This window comes from Lithobates pipiens, unplaced genomic scaffold (genome assembly GCF_037356315.1).
Source record: "Lithobates pipiens isolate NorthernLeopardFrog02 unplaced genomic scaffold, aLitPip1_a1.2 Scaffold_19, whole genome shotgun sequence".
NCBI classification, from domain to species: domain Eukaryota; kingdom Metazoa; phylum Chordata; class Amphibia; order Anura; family Ranidae; genus Lithobates; species Lithobates pipiens.
In genome coordinates this window covers 60,853,347-60,870,787 of record NW_027507764.1, presented here as the reverse complement: position 1 = coordinate 60,870,787, position 17,441 = coordinate 60,853,347, and the positions used below count along the sequence as shown (strand labels likewise).

The 17,441-nt window shown below is 42.0% G+C and overlaps 1 protein-coding gene across 1 annotated transcript in view; it reads right to left on the bottom strand.

The window, feature by feature from the left end:
* Window positions 1-8,132: 8,132 nt before the first annotated feature.
* Window positions 8,133-17,441, bottom strand: part of LOC143996002 (calcitonin receptor-like) — a 480,350-nt gene continuing 471,041 nt past the window's right edge. The window contains exon 13 of the mRNA XM_077490789.1: window positions 8,133-9,863. Within this exon, the coding sequence (XP_077346915.1) occupies window positions 9,642-9,863 (222 nt within the window). The 3' untranslated portion in view covers window positions 8,133-9,641. The remainder of the gene's footprint in view (window positions 9,864-17,441) is intronic.

Sequence of the window (17,441 nt, the reverse complement as noted above, 5' to 3'; positions counted from 1 at the left end):
CTAAGAAAACAAGCAATGATATGAATGATAGTATGCCTTAGTTGTTCCCTTTAAAGTTTCCGATCATAAAAAGATTACTTTAGCAACATGTGTATATGCCGAAGGAGTGCAGATCACTGTTTATCACAAGTCCTGTATATTACAAACAAAGCTAAATAATTTGACGTTGTCCGTATGATTAAAGGGAAGCTCCACTTTAGTAAAAAAAAAGTGTTATAATATACTGGACACAAACTACATAAGCCCTTACCTACATAGATTATTAACCGTTTAATTAAAAAAAAATATTACTGTGCAGGTGATAATAATCATAGGTGAAATAAAGCTACTTGCAATGTCACAACAGAACCAATTGTGCAAAAACATACAAAATAAAAAATTGCCAGGCTAAATAAATAGTATTTAAAATTTAGTCATTAAACAATAGTTCATAAGGTGCTTGATGCCCCGATGACCTCGCATCTGACGAAACATGTAGAGCGGAGTCTATGTCTGAACCAACCATGCCATCTGAGCTTGTATACAAGTCGTTTTTATCCTGGGAACTACTATTTTACCTTCTGGATATTTACTGGATTGAAGTGTTTAGTAACCTTTTCTCAGAATAAGGTGCTTTAGAGTTTTACACAATGTGGACCTCTTTTTCTTCCTTATTTGGTCACGTCTGAGAAACGCTAGGGGTGTATTTGGCCAGCCATGTTACCTTCCATTCCAGTCTTACGACTGGGGGATTTGTTTTGAGTGTCGGGTCATTATCCAAAAGCTTATCTAGAATCCTATAACATGGAGTCTTGAAATCTGGTAAGCTTACATCCTATTTATTATCACAGTGGAAGTGCACCTGGTTGATATTCAGCTAAACATCTCTTTTTTTGGATATCATTTCAATGGACTTTTTTAAATTAATTTATTTAATAATTTATTTATTTGTCACTATTCACTCTACTGTTTAAGCACCTTATGGACTATTGTTTAATGACTAACTTTTGAATATTATTTATTTAGTGCGACCATTTTTTTATTTGGCATATTAACCATTTAAAGCTGTACTCCTGGCAAAAAAACCTAAATGCATAGATAAAATGCATATAAAGGAGCTGTTCTTCAGCCAAAAGACTTAGATTTCTGTCCATCCAGTTCTAAGATTTACACACGGTCTGACTTTCCGACGGAAAATGTGCGATCGGATCGTGTTGTCGGAAAATCTGATCGTGTGTGGGCTCCATCTGACTATTTCCGTTGGAATTTCCGACACACAAAGTTTGAGAGCTGGATCTAAAATTTCCCGACAACAAAATACAATTGTTTAAATTCAGATCGCGTGTAGACAATTCAGACGGACAAAGTGTCAGGCATGCTCAGAATAAATTACGAGACAAAAGCTATTGGCTACTGGCCCGTTTATAGTCCCGTCGTACGTGTTCTACGTCACCGCGTTCAGAACGATCGGATTTTCCGTCAACTTTGTGCGACCCTGTGTATGCAAGACAAGTTTGTGCGAAAATCCGTAAAAAAAAATTTGATGGATTTTGTCGCCGGAAAGTCCGACCATGTATACATGGCATTACAAGTTGGGTCCCTCCCCCAGCCTTTGATTGGACAGTGAAAGGAGAACCAGGACACTAATGAGCTCTTCTCTTTCTCACTTTGCTCTCTCCTATCAGAACGAACTTTGTTAGCACATGAATGCTGCAGAACAACTGCTTGGCCCTATTGTGCTGCTTTTTCCCAAATACAAACCCCTTGGCAGGTAAAATACTTCATTAAGGCTGGGTTCACACTGCAGCAATGCGGGAACGCCGCAAATCCGTGGCGTTTTCCCGCATCGCATGCCTCCCGGCGGCAGTTCACACTGCCCTATGCGAACTGCTGGGAGTGTCAGTGAAATGTTAATGACACCCCCAGATCAGTTCGCATATCGCAGTGCGATCTGTAAACTCGGACAGGAATCGGATCGCATGGGTGTTCACACCATGCAATCCGATTCTCAAAAAATAGGGTCCTGTGCGAGTTTGGGGTGGGTGCGATGCGAATTCAGCCATACTATCTGTATGGCTGAACTCGCATCGCACAGAGATTGGATGTGATTTGCACTGCAGTGCGGTGCGAATCACATCCGATCTCATCACCGCAGCAATGTGAACCCAGCCTATATGTAATTTATTTATTGTATGTATTTAGCTGTCTGCCTGAAGTTCAACTATAACCAAACCTGTACTGAGAAAAATACGGAGGCTGCAAATGCTGACCTCATTCTGAAAATGCTATTTGTCTGGCCGTCTCTGGCTTCTTAGATGCTGACCCAAAATAGAAACACAGAAAACTCCTGATATGCATACTTGTTCCAGCCCGGTGACTCAGAAAGTACTGGAGCCGCCTGACCAGCATGACAGCCCATCAACTACCAACTAGCATTATCGGGAAGAGGGGTCAGCAATTGCAGTCTACATTTATCTCAGCACAAATTTCCTTTAAGACAGCTGAAGTTTAACTTTCATTCTACAGGAAAAGTTACATTTCCATGCTGGCAGTCCTTTTTTTTAGCAATTGCGGTTATTTTTTCGGTGTGTTCAGTACACGTCACAGTGAGTGGAACAGACTGTACAGCGAAAACGTACAGAAAAGATTGTCACGGGGGAACGAAATGAGAAGCTGGCCTATATTCCCTGCAGTAATAGATCACACATTAAATAGGATGAGAAATTCCACAGCAGACGATAAATTATGTAAATTTCTATAAAAAGTAGGCATCATCTATTGTAAAGAAGCAGATAGTTATCTCCAATAAAACTTAACTAAACCCTTGCAATATTATAAATGTCTCTAGGAGGGAATAATGTTTCTTTTAACTATTTTTAACTTAAAAATTCCAATTGGATGAAATACAGTGCCTTGAAAAAAAGTATTCATACCCCTTGAAACTTTCCACATTTTGTCACGTTAAAACCAAAAACGTAAATGTATTTTATTGGGATTTTATGTGATAGACCAACAAACACAAAGTGGCATATAGTTTTGAAGTGGAAGGAAAATGATAAATGGTTTTCAAGTGTGGCGTGTATTTTTATCCAGCCCCCTTTACTCCGTGACCCCTAGTAAATAGAGTCCACCTGTGTGTAATTTAAAGTGGTTGTAAACCCTTACAAACCACTTTGACCTACAGGTAAGCCTAGATTAAGGCTTACCTGTAGGTCCAAGAAATATCTCCTAAACCTATACGGTTTAGGAGATATTTGCCTGAAGACAGCCACCGCTGTCTACGGCGCATGCGCCGTAGACAGCGACGCGCAGGCGCACTGAGCGCGGCATTTCTAACAATGGATCTGCCGCGCGTGTCGGCTCCCGTGCGCATGCGCGGGAGTGACGTCATCGCGGCTCCGCCGAATGACAGCGGCGGAGCTGCGAGACGCCACCAGCAAGATGGATGCGGCGGACTACAGGGGACAGCGGCGACTTCGCTGGCTCCTGTGTCAGGTAAGTGACACATAATGGGCTACTATGCGATGCATAGTAGTCCATTATGCTTTGCCTTTGCAGGGAATGAAAGAGGAAGTAAACTCATCAGGATTTACTTCCTCTTTAATCTCAATATAAATACAACTATTTTGTGAAGCCCTCAGAGGTTTGTTAGAGAACCTTATTAACCTCCCTAGTGGTAATCCAGAGTCTGGCTCGGGCTGGGATTTCAGTACCACGAGCGGTAACCCCGAGCCAGACTCGGGATCGCATCGCTGGATACAGGGAGAGGTTACTTACCTTGTCCTCCACGCTGTGTGAGTGAGCTGTCCTCCGCTCGATTCACACAGTGCCCTAATGCCGCTGAGCTCCATTCCCTGCGACGTTACGACGCACGGGAGCGGAGATCAGCGCCAAATTCAAGTAAAATTAAGTAAAAGTACACAAAACACATACAGTACTGTATAAAAAAAAATACACACCCCCTTTGTCCCTGGTGGTCTGTCCAGTGACCTAGATGTAGTTTTATATTATAAATACAGTTTTTTTTCTGCCTGCAATTTGGAGATTGTCCATAGCAACCAAAAAGTGTCCCTTTATGTCAAAAGTGATTTTAGACCAACTAGAAAAAAGCGATAATAAATTATAATCATTTGCAGAATTGAGCAATAGCAATTTCTGGGGAGATCCGTCATCAAACACTAAATCTAATGACAGCGACAATTCTGCAAATTTCAGTGTTTTTGGATTTTATTACATTATTGAATAATTTTTATTATTATCATTATTTATTATATTATAAACTTTATCATACCCGGGATGTCTACTAGACTCTGGTTTGAACAGATTTAAGGGAGTTGTTCCTAAGAATTACAGGCCTACAATATAAAACGCCAAATTTCCATGCAAAATAATTGTACCGCTTTCAGCACCTATAATCATACCGCCAGGGAGGTTAAACAAACAGCATCATGAAGGCCAAGGAACACACCAGACAGGTCAGGGATAAAGTTATGGAGAATTTTGAAGCAGGGTTAGGTTATAAAAAAAAATATCCCAGGCTTTGGACATCTCACAGAGCACTGTTCAATCCATCAGCCGAAAATGGAAAGAGTATGGCACAACTGCAAACCTACCAAGTCATGGCCATCCACCTAAACTGACAGGCCGGGCAAGGAGAACATTAATCAGAGAAGCAGCCAAGAGGCCCATGGGAACTCTGGAGGAGCTGCAGAGATCCACAGCTCAGGTGGGAGAATCTGTCCACAGGACAACTATTAGTCGTTCACTCCACAAATCTGGCCTTTGTGGAAGAATGGCAAGAAGAAAGCCATTGTTGAAAGAAAGTTATTAGAAGTTCCATTTACAGTTTGGAAGAAGCTATAGAGTCTGCAAAAGACTTGAGACTGGGGCAGAGGTTCACCTTCCAGCAGGACAACAAACCTAAATATACAGTCAGAGCTACAATGGAAATGGTTTAGATCAAAGCATATTTATGTGTTAGAATGGCCCAGACAAAGTCCAGACCTAAATCCAATTGAGAACCTGTGGCAAGACTTGAAAATTGCTGTTCACAGACGCTCTCCATCCAATCTGACAGAGCTTGAGCTATTTTTCAAAGAAGAATGGGCAAAAATGTCACTCTCTAGATGTGCAAAGCTGGTAGAGACATCCCCAAAAAGACTTGCAGCTGTAATTGCAGTAAAAGGTGGTTCTACAAAAGTATTGACTTCTCAGATATTTAAAAAAAAAATTGAAAACCATTTAGAATTTTCCTTCCACTTTACAATTATGTCCACTTTGTGTTGGTCTATCACATACAATCCCAATAAAATACATTTATGTTTTTGGCTGTAACATGACAAAATGTTAATAATTTCAAGGGGTATGAATACTTTTTCAAGGCACCATATATCCTACAGATTTTGATAACTTTGGATCCAGCTGGCTGTCAAGAAAAGAAATCCCCTTCATCTAAACCAATAGTCCTTAGCTTGCCTTTAGCTTCTCTTGGGGGCACTGTTCCTCTCTTTGACACAATGGGCACTATTCTCTCCACATACACTTATGATGGGGTATCATTTCTCCCACTGACATCAATGATGGGCACAATTCCTCCCAGACACCATTGGTAGGGTACAGTACCCTCCTCCCACTGGAATTAACACTGGGGCAATATTTCTTCCAAAACACAGACGATGGAGCACTATTCCTCCCACTGATACCAAGAATGGGGCGCCATTTTTTCCATTGACAGCAACCACCAATAATGGTGCACTATTTCATCCAACTGAGCCAACGATGGGGCACTATTCTTTCTATGGACACCAATAATGGTTCTCTACACCCCCCCTGTCCCTCACTAACACAGAACACTATTCCCCCCCCCCCCCCAATACCAACAATAGTGCACCAGTGGTGGTGTACTATTCCCTCCAATGATGGGGCATTATATATCCTACAAACAATAAAGATGGGGCACTATTCCTCCAACTGACACAAACTATGGAGCACTATTCCTTCCATTGTCACTAATGATGGCACTTTTGTCCCCCCCCCCCCCCCCCGATATCAACAATGGGGCGTTATTTCTCCTACAAACAATAAGGATGGAGCACTATTCCTCCAAATGACACCAACTATGGAGTACTATCCTTCCACTGACACCAGTGATAGTACTTTTATTCCCCCGCCAATGATGTGACACTATTCTTTCCATTGACACCAAAGATGGTGCACTATTTCCCAACTGACACCAAAGATGGAGTACTATTCCTCTTACTGACACCAACGATGGGCGCTACTCCTTCCACTGACACCAATTATAGTGCATTATTCACCCCACTGACACCAATTATTGGACGCTAATCCTTAGGCTGACACCAACTATGGGGCATACTTCCTCTTCCCAATGACTACAGGCGCTAGGTATTTTTTGTTCCTTCTGATGACCATAAACCCCAGCACGCTTATCCTCCCACTGACCACCAAGCCCGAGGAACTGTGTACTCCCAGACACGAGTGATCTTAGGATTGTAATGAAAAAAGCTGCCATCTCTGCATCTCTTTAGAATTAGATGAGTCCTAGAGAGGATATCAGAAAAAACAATGCTGATTCTCTTGTACGTGATGCTTATAACCTGACTTTTGAGAAAAGCAGACAAGCAAGAAATGAGATTCCCAAAGGCATTCTGCAGGGATGCAATATCTGATTTTTTAAAACAGGTTCTAAAACTTTCTAGGAGCTGCAGATTTAAGTGAAAGGTAAATGTAATAATATTACCTGACAAAATTGCTTGTATAGTGAAAAAAATAATTCCTCTGGCCTGCTTTGAACTGGACATTTGTGTACGGAGTTTGAAGAAAGGGGGAGGGGGCTGGGCAGACATTCTATGACAGCTTATAATGGAGTAGGGACCTTATTCCCATATTTAAGGTTTTCTACTTGATTTGTTCCATAAGAGGTAGACTGAGGTAGCCTGACAGCACTGGTCAAAATTTATAATTTGCTCTGGATGCTGAAGCAATCTTTGTAGGGGGTAAGGGAAGCTAATGTAAAGATATATTCAGGTACTTCTGCTTGTGATCTGCAAAACCTTACCTTACTTAAATTACATTATTTACTGCATTGGGTATTGGACTATTGCAGTTGCTCCAAAAGGGTGGAAAGAGGGACTTGTCCCAAGAAGTCTAAAGCCCCATATACACAATCAGAAATTCTGTCAGCAAAAGTCGGATGTGAGCTTTTGGTCAGAGATTCCGACCATGTGCTCCATCAGACTTTTGCTGGCAGAATTTAAGCCAGCAAAAGATTGAGAGCAGGTTCTCTATCTTTCGGTCGGAAAAAGTACCGATCAGAAATTCCGATCATCTGTACAAATTCCTACGTACAAAATTCCTATGCATGCTCAGAATCAATTGGACGCATGCTCGGAAGCATTGAACTTAATTTTCTCAGCTCGTCGTAGTGTTGTATGTCACCACGTTATAGGCGGTCCAAAGTGACCGTGTGTTATGCAAGCAAAGCTTGAGCGGAAAATCCGCTCATGTGTAAGGGGCATAAGATTATAAATAACCTTTTAAACTCTAACAAAAATCCTGGGAAGGATAATAGGTTTATTCCATAGACCAGCCACATTCTAAGACCAGTCCTGAGCAGAAGAGGTGCCTGAATATTTCCCTTACTATCTCCCCAAGAGTAGAGTTCACTACTTAAAGTCTACATTTGGTGAAAACACTAAAACAGTAAAACCTTGGATTGCGAGTAACTTGGTCTGCGAGTGCTTTACAAGGCAATACGAGTAGCGTCACATCACAACTATGTATATAAGAGTAGAAAGGTGCCTCTAAGTGTAGCAATATGGGTACATTTAATGAAGGTACAACATTTAGCAACTCACATGGTTGATGATTAAAACAGGCACATCTAAGTATGTAGTCATCTGGGGTAAAGCCACACCGCCATCAACGTGCTCCACGAGCGCTTCAAGCCTCGCTTTCTGATCGCTCTACTGCAGGGTAGTCTTCTCGATCACAATTGCAGACTGGCAGCGGTAAGACCCGGCGGTGCGGAGGATGGTCTATGTGGACAGCTTTACCCCAGATGCCTGTATACTTAGATGTGCCTGTTTTAATCATCAACCATGTGCGTTGCTAAATGTTGTACCTTTAATAAATGTAACTATATTGCTACAGTTAGAGGCTCCTCTCTTCTCTTTTATACTCTGGAGCTCCTGCTGTCTTTTTATTCTAATCCCCTTGTGGAGGCTTCCATTTGTGGATGAATATTTTTTGGTTACACAACCACATTGCTATAATCTTTTTATATGGACTATAGACTGAAGGACTTATGAATAAATGGTTGTGGAACAAATCATTCGAGTTTCCATTATTTCTTATGTGGAAATTTACTTTGATATACGAGTTCTTTGGATTACAAGCACATTTCCGGAAAGATATATGCTTGCAATCCAAGGTTTTACTGTATAGTCAGCTAAAAAAGGTAAATACTAATTTTTTTATGTAGAAAAAAAATGATCAGCCTTCTTTTGTTATGTTTGCACGGGCTTTTACAACATTAGGACACCCAAAAGTGATATTAAAAGTATAAATGGAATTGTAGAAGCCAATGATTGGTTTATTGTAATATTTGAGGACTCAGTTGAAGTGGTTCCTGCCTCAGTTTTACCCCACCTTGTAGTTTTGGGTTTCCCTGGTTTTGGAACCCACCTTTGGTTGCTCCAATACCCACTGTTAAATGTCTAAACATCAGAAGATGCAACTGTCATGGAGAAGTAAGTAAGCACCTGGGTGGGGGTTTCTAGTCTAGATTAGGTCCTGAGGGTGGGCTGATGGTTTCTTTCTTAAAAGTGAACTTGTCCTTTAAGTATCTGCTGTGTCCAAAGACAAATGTTTAAATTTTGCTTATTAACAGATGGTTATGATGATGTAAGCACATAGTCAACATAGACTTAGCATTTTGCGTGTTGGTCCCCAAGCCAACGAGGTAAGTTGTAAAATTACCTACTGGGCACACTGGACACATTAAAGTCCTGTAAAGGCTTGGGGTACAACACAAGCAATAAACACTAGTTACAAATCTAACAAGTACTGGTACAAAACTTTTTTGCCCATTTCTATAGGTTAGCAAAAAGATGGAAATTAACTTTAAAGGAAACATTGGCATAGCCTAGCACCACCTCCTACTACTTCACAATTGTGCTCTCTACTTTTCTTTTTAACAATGGAGTGAGAGTGTGATCTCATCTGTAGTGGCAAATAAAATAACTGATGGCATTGTGTCAAAGATTAGCACATGATACACCCTAGGTCAAAAGTCTTTTGATAGCAATACGAGTTTGCTGTTAGCAGCACGCGTTACACCATATCCCTGTCCATGAGTTTTGCTTCAGAAGAACTAGCTTACTATAGTTTATTGTCTCTTTGAATGTCATTTTGTTTTCACCATTTTATAAGCACTTTCCTCTGGATTTACTCAGAGCGTCAGATCAATCCGGTCCATCAACAGCTGAACTCCTTCAGAGACGAGCTCAATAGGGTGCTTGGTAAAGCCAACCCCCAGAAAGAAGTCACCTTATTGATACTTGTGTAAAGGCTTTTATTCCATTGAGGAGCAGATCTCAAGGTTTTGGAGGAATGTCTTTTTTGTGTTTTTTTTTTTTAGTTCAGGCATACGTATCCCCAGAGTTAAGTGCAGTGATTTCAGAGTCATCTCCATATTTTCCATTTAATTGTTCACTGTTGGAATCATGAGGGTACAAGTAAATGGGAACTTCTGTTATAGATGTTGCAGTATAGGAAGTTGAACGCATAGAACAATGTTCTCGACGTCTTTGTCCCCACTGAGTTTTATATTGCATCCACTGCCTCTTCAGTGCTCCTTGTACCTTGGATGGAAAAATAGATCATATTAGAAAAGATTCTAGTCCAGTTTAAATGACATTTACATCCATTTGCAATCATTAAAGTGATTGTAAACGATCACCTTGTAAAACATCCCATTCCGTTGAAAATAGAAATGAAAGGCAAAACACTTGTGCATAGATACAAAAAAGCCATTATACCTAAATACCTTTTTTTTTTACCCTTTTTTATAATAAGTGATCACAATCCCTTTGTTCTCAGTTGCATAAGAGCTGTAGGTGGAAAAGCAACAGCACACTGATCTTCCCAGTGAATGGCTGCACGGGGGGGGGGGGGGGTGTCAGGACAAGTCTGATTATTGGAGAAGCACAGGCAGAGTTCCCATGATAGCTAGAGAACTGACCATGGTGTGCTCTCATGTTTAGTGAGGTTAGTTTTTAATAGGGGAGCAAGGGGAACACCAGGGATTTCACACAAAGTAAGCAATACAAAGAGAACAGGATACTTTTTCATACAAGTACATGGTACAGCAGACACATATCAGGAATATGAAATGCTAGGGTAACAAACACTTCAACTTAGTACATAATACATAGCCTATTGTGTTAAACCAATAGAAACTAAAAACTTGCATACACAGAACCCTAAACCTACAGCTGATCTTCAAGGATTTATAGTGGGAATCGGTTGGCTAGGAACTTACTTTGCCCCCCACCATGACTTCTATTGTTATAAAGCAGCTTAATGTATTCACCCTGCTTCTGTGCCTATTCATAGGTCTCTATGAGTAAGATGAAAACATGTCAGAGTTTTGGGAGCTTGATGGAGTGTATTTTTCTATTGTGGATTTTTTTTTTTTTTTTTTATGTTTGATCCACATGGCAGTGCGTCATTATATATTTTTTTTCATTTGGTAGATTACATGGAGGACCAGACCAAGCCTCAGGTTTACAGAGCTCAATAGTTCAAGTTGTAATTTACAAACACACAATGGAATAAGCAGTAACTACTTCTCTCCCTGTCTTCTCGGTTCAGACAGAACCTACAAAGAATAAGAATCTTCATAAAACCCACAATGCTCTGTAACATCAGTGTTTTAAGCACAATCTATATTATATGTTAATTTATAAGATTTCATTTAGCTAATAAAAATATTTTTTTTCCCAGAAATAAAACAGAAGAGAAAAAAGTTAAATAAAAATGTAAATCAACAGTGCACAATGATTAAATACACATAAAAGAGAAAAAAAAAACACAAATTAATTAAACAACTCTAAATACCGTCTATAAAAACACACCCTCTAAAGACAAAAAAAAAGGTATTGCTCCTGCTCTGTGCTGGCTAAATTTAATGTATAGCTCTACTGTAGCCAGCTGAGCCACAATGTACTTGTTAGGTCTGATCAGGTTCATCCCTAACCCTGGAGTCTGATTGCTTCTGCCTGCCTCTGGAAGAGTGTTGCAGAAATGGTGTAGGAGGATCAGTCACTGGATTATAAATAATTTTGGATCCTAGACAATTCCCCAGAGGCTGACCCAGAAGGAGTAGCTGAGAACAAGATAAATATTTGGAAGGATCTGATCAGAGCTCTCTCTCCTGGGGCCTCCCCTTCTGGGAGGCAGCCTGTTTGTGATACAGAACAACTACTGATATTGAGCCTCGGCAGGTCCTATAGATGAAGGGAGTCAGACTTGCTGGAGGACATTAACTGTAGAAGCTGGGCTGGAGTGGCTGAAGAGTGTTGCAAGTTGCTGGTTGTGAGCTGCCCTTGGACATCATGAATGGACCTTTCAGCCATAGCTCCAACCTCCAGGTGAGGAAGTGTATTAGGGTAAGATGCCAAAGGTTGTTGCTGGGACTTTGACTGCTCACATAGGGTCTCACGATAACTGGCTGTCCCCTTCAGTATCCGCATTATTTTGAGGCTGCTATTTAATGGTCCAATACTGCTGAAACAGGATTTTTCCAGGAATCTGTCCTCTCAAGACCTAAGTGTCCTTTTGAGCATCTTGTACCCTCATCCCTCTTTCCAGCATGCATTCAGATTGGCTAAAAAACGTCAAAAAGTTTCCCCTTGACTGAGCCCAAAGTGCTAATTGAAAAAGGGGAGGTGTCCAGCGGGTCTGCAAAGTAGGATTTTCCCGCATTCCTATTAAATGGGTAACCAGAAAAGTGTTCCTCTTATTGGGACTTTAAATGGGAAAAAGGCTACTTGGGGTATTAAAGTGGTTGTAAACCCTTACAAACCACTTTGACCTACAAGTAAGCCTAGATATTTGCCAAAAGACAGGTACCTGAGCGCGCAGCTGTTAACGGCGATATGCCGCGAGTGGTGGCTCCCGCGTGCATGCGCGGGAGTGACGTCGTTATGGCTCCGGCGAATGACAGCGCCGGAGCAGCGAGACCCACCAAGAAGATGGAGGCTCTGTACATAAGGGGACAGCAGTGACTTCGCTGGCTCCTGTGTCAGGTAAGTGACACATAATGGACTACTATGCGATGCATAGTAGTCCATTATGCTTTACCTTTGCAGGGAATCAAAGAGGAAGTAAACCCATCGGGGTTTACTTCCTCTTTAATGCATATATAAATTTATTTGGAGTAAACCATATCAAGAAAAATTCTGTGAATGATACAGATGTGAAACATACGTTAAAATAAATATACAAACAGCAGTACATGGGATGCAGTGTACAGAACGAAAATGCAATACAATATGAAAAAATCACAATCATAAACTCCACAAAACATGTAAGCTACATGTACGGGAAAAGGGACCGACGCATTTTGAGTACTTTTCTTCAGGGAACTGATTGGAAACCGCACGATATAAGTGTGTCATAGAGTATTGCTGGGGAGCATGATAATTTCCTGCATCCATATTGGATATTACATTTGAAAACAATGAAAAGACCTTCAGGGACCTTCAGGGACAGCCAGGTGCCGATGATCCCAATGACTGCTACAGTGGGTCGGGGGGAGGGAAACCCTCTATGTCAAACCCGAGAGATCCCCGGGGGGAGATACACAACTCCCCCACAGAGGGCGCCAAAACACCCGACAAGAGTAATGGAAATACGTCAAGAGTGGCCTCTGTACCCTGGGGTTATGTAGTGGTGTTGCCCCAACTTGATGAGGGTAAAACAATGGTGGCTCCCCTTGGCACGAGATATGATGGTCTCAGGGGGAAGAGGAGGAGGAGGGGGAGGAAACCCACAAGAGAGTTGGAGGGCATGCTCTGGTAGTAGTTACTGAAGCGTGGAGGTGGATGTGGTGGTGACCGATCAGCATGTCTGGGTGAAAAGTGCTAATTGGACTGAACAAAGGGTGGGGAGCCTCTAAACAGGTAAGGGAGATCTGCATATTTCCAGTGGCCCCTCTGGGGGGGGGTTAGCATTCTATCTTTTTAAAGCAAATTTCACCTAAATAGCTCAAAATTTTGCGTTTCTGTCTGGGCAAAATTTTGTCAGTGGTGACATCATTAATTTTGTGGCAAACTTAACTTTGGCAAAATCACTCTGTTCAGTAATAAATGCCTATATATTTGTTATACACAGGGGAAACTGAGGCAAGAGTGGCTGTTGTGTAACTTTATTAAATATAATTCAGCTGGTATACTATTTTAAGATTAAATGTTCCAGGCTGACAAGGCAAAAAGGATTGAAAAGAAGCTTGAATGTCTTTTCATTATAGCGTGCACTTTACACAATGCTACAAGCAATCTTAATGGTTCGTTATTGATTTTTAAACTTCTGTGACTTTCTGCTCTTTATTGATTTGGGTATTTTTTTTTTTTTTAAGTTGGAAGTTGACTGAAACATGTTATTTGCAGAAAAGTGGTTTTGAGTAATTTACCATTAAATACAATCGTCACTAATTTGGATGGTTGACCTTTCCAATGACAGTGATGATGGCTTTAAGATTATTGTGCAAATGGCAAGAGGAAGCGGTCAATGTTCTATGAGTTTTTTTATTCTTCCTTTTCCTTTATTATGTTCCTTCTTTTTCTTTGTTCTATAGGGGTACGTATACCCTCTTATCCCAGAGAATATTTTAAAATATATATTTAAAATTTGTAAAAAAGTAGCACACAATGTGCATGTGCAGTTGAAAAATGTGAAATTTAAATAATAATAATAATAATTAAAAAAAAATGGTAGACTATGCAGTAATTATAAACCTTAATATATATTACATAATTCATTTTTGGTCCTAATCCTATTCATTACCCCCCTCACTAACATACTCTCATCCTAGGGCTGTAAAGCAAAAAAAAGGAGTAATTCTATCATTCATATACAAAAGAAGACAATAGAAACATACAGATATAGGATGTATATTGTATTTCATAACCCCCCCCCCCCCCCCCACACACAAATTCTCTCTCTCTTTGTATATATACATTACGGTGTATTACTAAAAGTATTGGGACACCTGCCTTTACATGAACTTTAATGGCATCCCAGTATTAGTCCTTAGGCCAGTCAAGTTCCTCCACCCCAAACTTGCTCATCCACGTCTTTATGGACCTTGCTTTGTGCACTGGTGTGCAGTCATGGTGGAACAGGAAGGGGCCATCCCCAAACCTTGTCCAAAAATTGTCCAGAATGTCTTTGTATGCTGACACCTTAAGAGTTCCCTTCACTGGAACTAAGGGGCCAAGCCCAACCCTTGAAAAACAACCCCACGCCATAATTCCCCCTCCAGTGCACAAAGCAAGGTCTATAAAGACATGGATGAGCAAGTTTGGAGTGGAGGAACTAGACTGGCCTGCACACAGTCCTGACCTCAATCCAATAGAACACCTTTGGGATGAATTAGAGTGGAGGCTGCAAGCCAGGTCTTCTCGTCCAACATCAGTGCCTGGGCCAACTCAATATTTAACCCTACGGACTAAGACTGGGATGCCATTAAAATACATGTGCGTGTAAAGGCAGGCGCCCCAATACTTTAAGCAACATAGTGTATGTGTGTGTGCGTATATACACTCCATCTTCATATACAATAAATGATCCAAGAAGCCACGTGTGCCACTCATGGCTTGCTGTTGCTGTAGTTTTTTGCTGTTAATTGTCTGTGGATAAATTGCTTGGCTTGAGAAGGAGCAATGCGCTGCTTGAAACTGTACAGTTGCTTCTTGGATCATTTATTGTATACGAAGAAGGATTTTTGAAGTAAAGATTAATTGCAATATGCAGAGATCTCGTCCTCGTGTTTTACCGTTAATTATCGGTGGATCAACAGCCTGACTGATGTGATCTCGTTGTGGTGAGAGGTACATAACACAGCGGGAGTGACACTATTTTCAGTGTGTGTGTGTATATATATATATATATATATATATATATATATATATACACACACACACATAATGCAGGTCCTCGGCACCAGTTGCCCCACCCCTAATTCCACCCCTAAACATGCCCTCATAAATTATCTCATGAAATGACACAAAATGTTTGATGCAGAATTAAGTTCTAAAAATAAATATTAACAACAACTTTATCTGTGCTCATCAGTGAAGCCTCACCTGTGCCCATCAGTGCAGCCTCACCTGTGCGCAGGGCCAGCGCTCCCACTAGGCAAACTAGGCAGTCGCCTAGGGTGCACTGCCGCCTAGGGGCACAGCCACTTGGTCCCCTCCAGAGGATCGGTTCCCCCTGGTGGATGGTGGCTGGTGCAGACTGCAGCGGGAGGTGGTGCCATATGGCTGGCTGCCGAATCTCTGGGTGGGGAGAAGGAGCAGGCAGATCTCCCCCTTCTCTGGACTAAGCCATGGGCAACCATGCTGATGTCCAGCAGCAATGGGTGTCAGCTCCCTGCCCGCCCCGCCTCCCTCCCTGGGTGATGTGCAGCCATTGGAGGAGCAGGGCGAGCGGCATTGTGCATAGAGACAGCCAGGATGGATCCACCCAGGCCCAGACTGGCCACAGGACAAATGCAGGGTTGAGGCTGCCGGGCCACTTGTCCTGGAGGAGCGAGGACTTAAAAGCAAAGCTGCTCCTGCAGCTTATCTAGCCTCTCCGCAGCTGGCCACCGGAGCCCAGGGGGGTGAACCTAAGGATCAGCTGAATGGGAGTGGAGCTGGAGGAGGTCTCTCGTGCGTGACTGGTGACACAGACTGCCGCCCGCTGCCTGACATGTGGAGGAAGCTGGAAAGAAGTGCCCCAAGGTAAGAACTTGTCAGGTGGTGGGGGAAGCGCTGGGGATGAAGGCTTCCAGTCAGAGCACTGAGAGCGCACTAGTGGAACTACAGTCAGCGTTTGGCAGTGGGAACCGTGTTGTCAAGAGCACATTTATTCACTTGGATTACATCATTGAACTATTGTTGTTTTACACAATTTTTTATACTTTTTGTGCACTTTATTTATGCCAGGATAAATCATTCAGCCCTGGCCTCTAGTAACCCTGACCCAATCACTCAGGTTATTCCTGGCCTGAAAAAGCTTTTTTGTACTCTCAAGACTAGTAGCACACACTAAAGGGTGCTACATAAGAAAGTGGACAATCATAGACACTACCCAAAACTACCCCCCCCTCCCCTCCCCCTCCTCTCCCTCCCCTCCTCTCCCCCCTCCTCTCCCTCCCCTCCTCTCCCTCCCCTCCTCTCCCCCCTCCTCTCCCCCCCTCCTCTCCCCCCTCCTCTTACCCTCAACTCCCCTCCCCTCCCCTCTTCTTCCTCTCCCCTCCTCTTCCCCTCATTAATCAGAAACTCTTAAATGCCTATACTTAGGTTTACCAACATTGCACTGCCACACTAAACGCCTCCCCACACTTAGGGGCTGAGTAGCCAATGGCCAGTCCCCAGTGCTGTCACAACTGTGGAAAATTTTCAGGCGACTTTGCAGAGGTGGGTGGCAAAACAAAGGAGAGGACAGGAGAGGAGGGGGTTGAAATGGGCATTGTAGGGGGCCTAATGCAGGGTGAGATGGGTATAGTGTTACCATTTTGTTAAAGTGACAGGTTTACTTTTATAACATACAACCACACATCTCCTGAAAATGCCAGAACACCATATGCATTCTCTTTGTTGAACAATAGATTAATAAGAAACCTGCTGCCTCTTAATTTTAATTACAGGCTGTTATTGTCCAGATATAAAAGCCCATAGCAGACTGTTCTGCAATCTATGATAATCAGATCGCGGACACATTTGCTTTTGCAAGGTGATAATTTATACAAGTGAATGACAATTGATGCGCCTTCTGGGCCCGGCTCGTCCCTGTAGTTTAGCTATCAGATGTATGGTAAGTGTTTATTTGTTGCAGGAAATGTCGCTGTCAATATAGGGAATTCAATGACCCCTATTTCATTCTACTTCAGAAATGACTGCAATACATAAATTATCTCAGGACTTTGTAAATAAGAAATAGAACAAATTTAAATAAACCTGCTGTGCGCATGATGTTAGCGCCATAGCCAAGAAATGTCCTGATGTTTAAAGGGAACCCGTCAAACTGGCGTCAATGGAATAGCAAGCCCCGCAAGGTTCCAGTGATTTTTTATCAGCCATTCCTTCTCCAAATTTGGGTGTCAGCAGTGTGCACATTTTTACTTCAGCTGTCTAGACTTGGGTATGCCCTTCCCACATCTCTGCGGT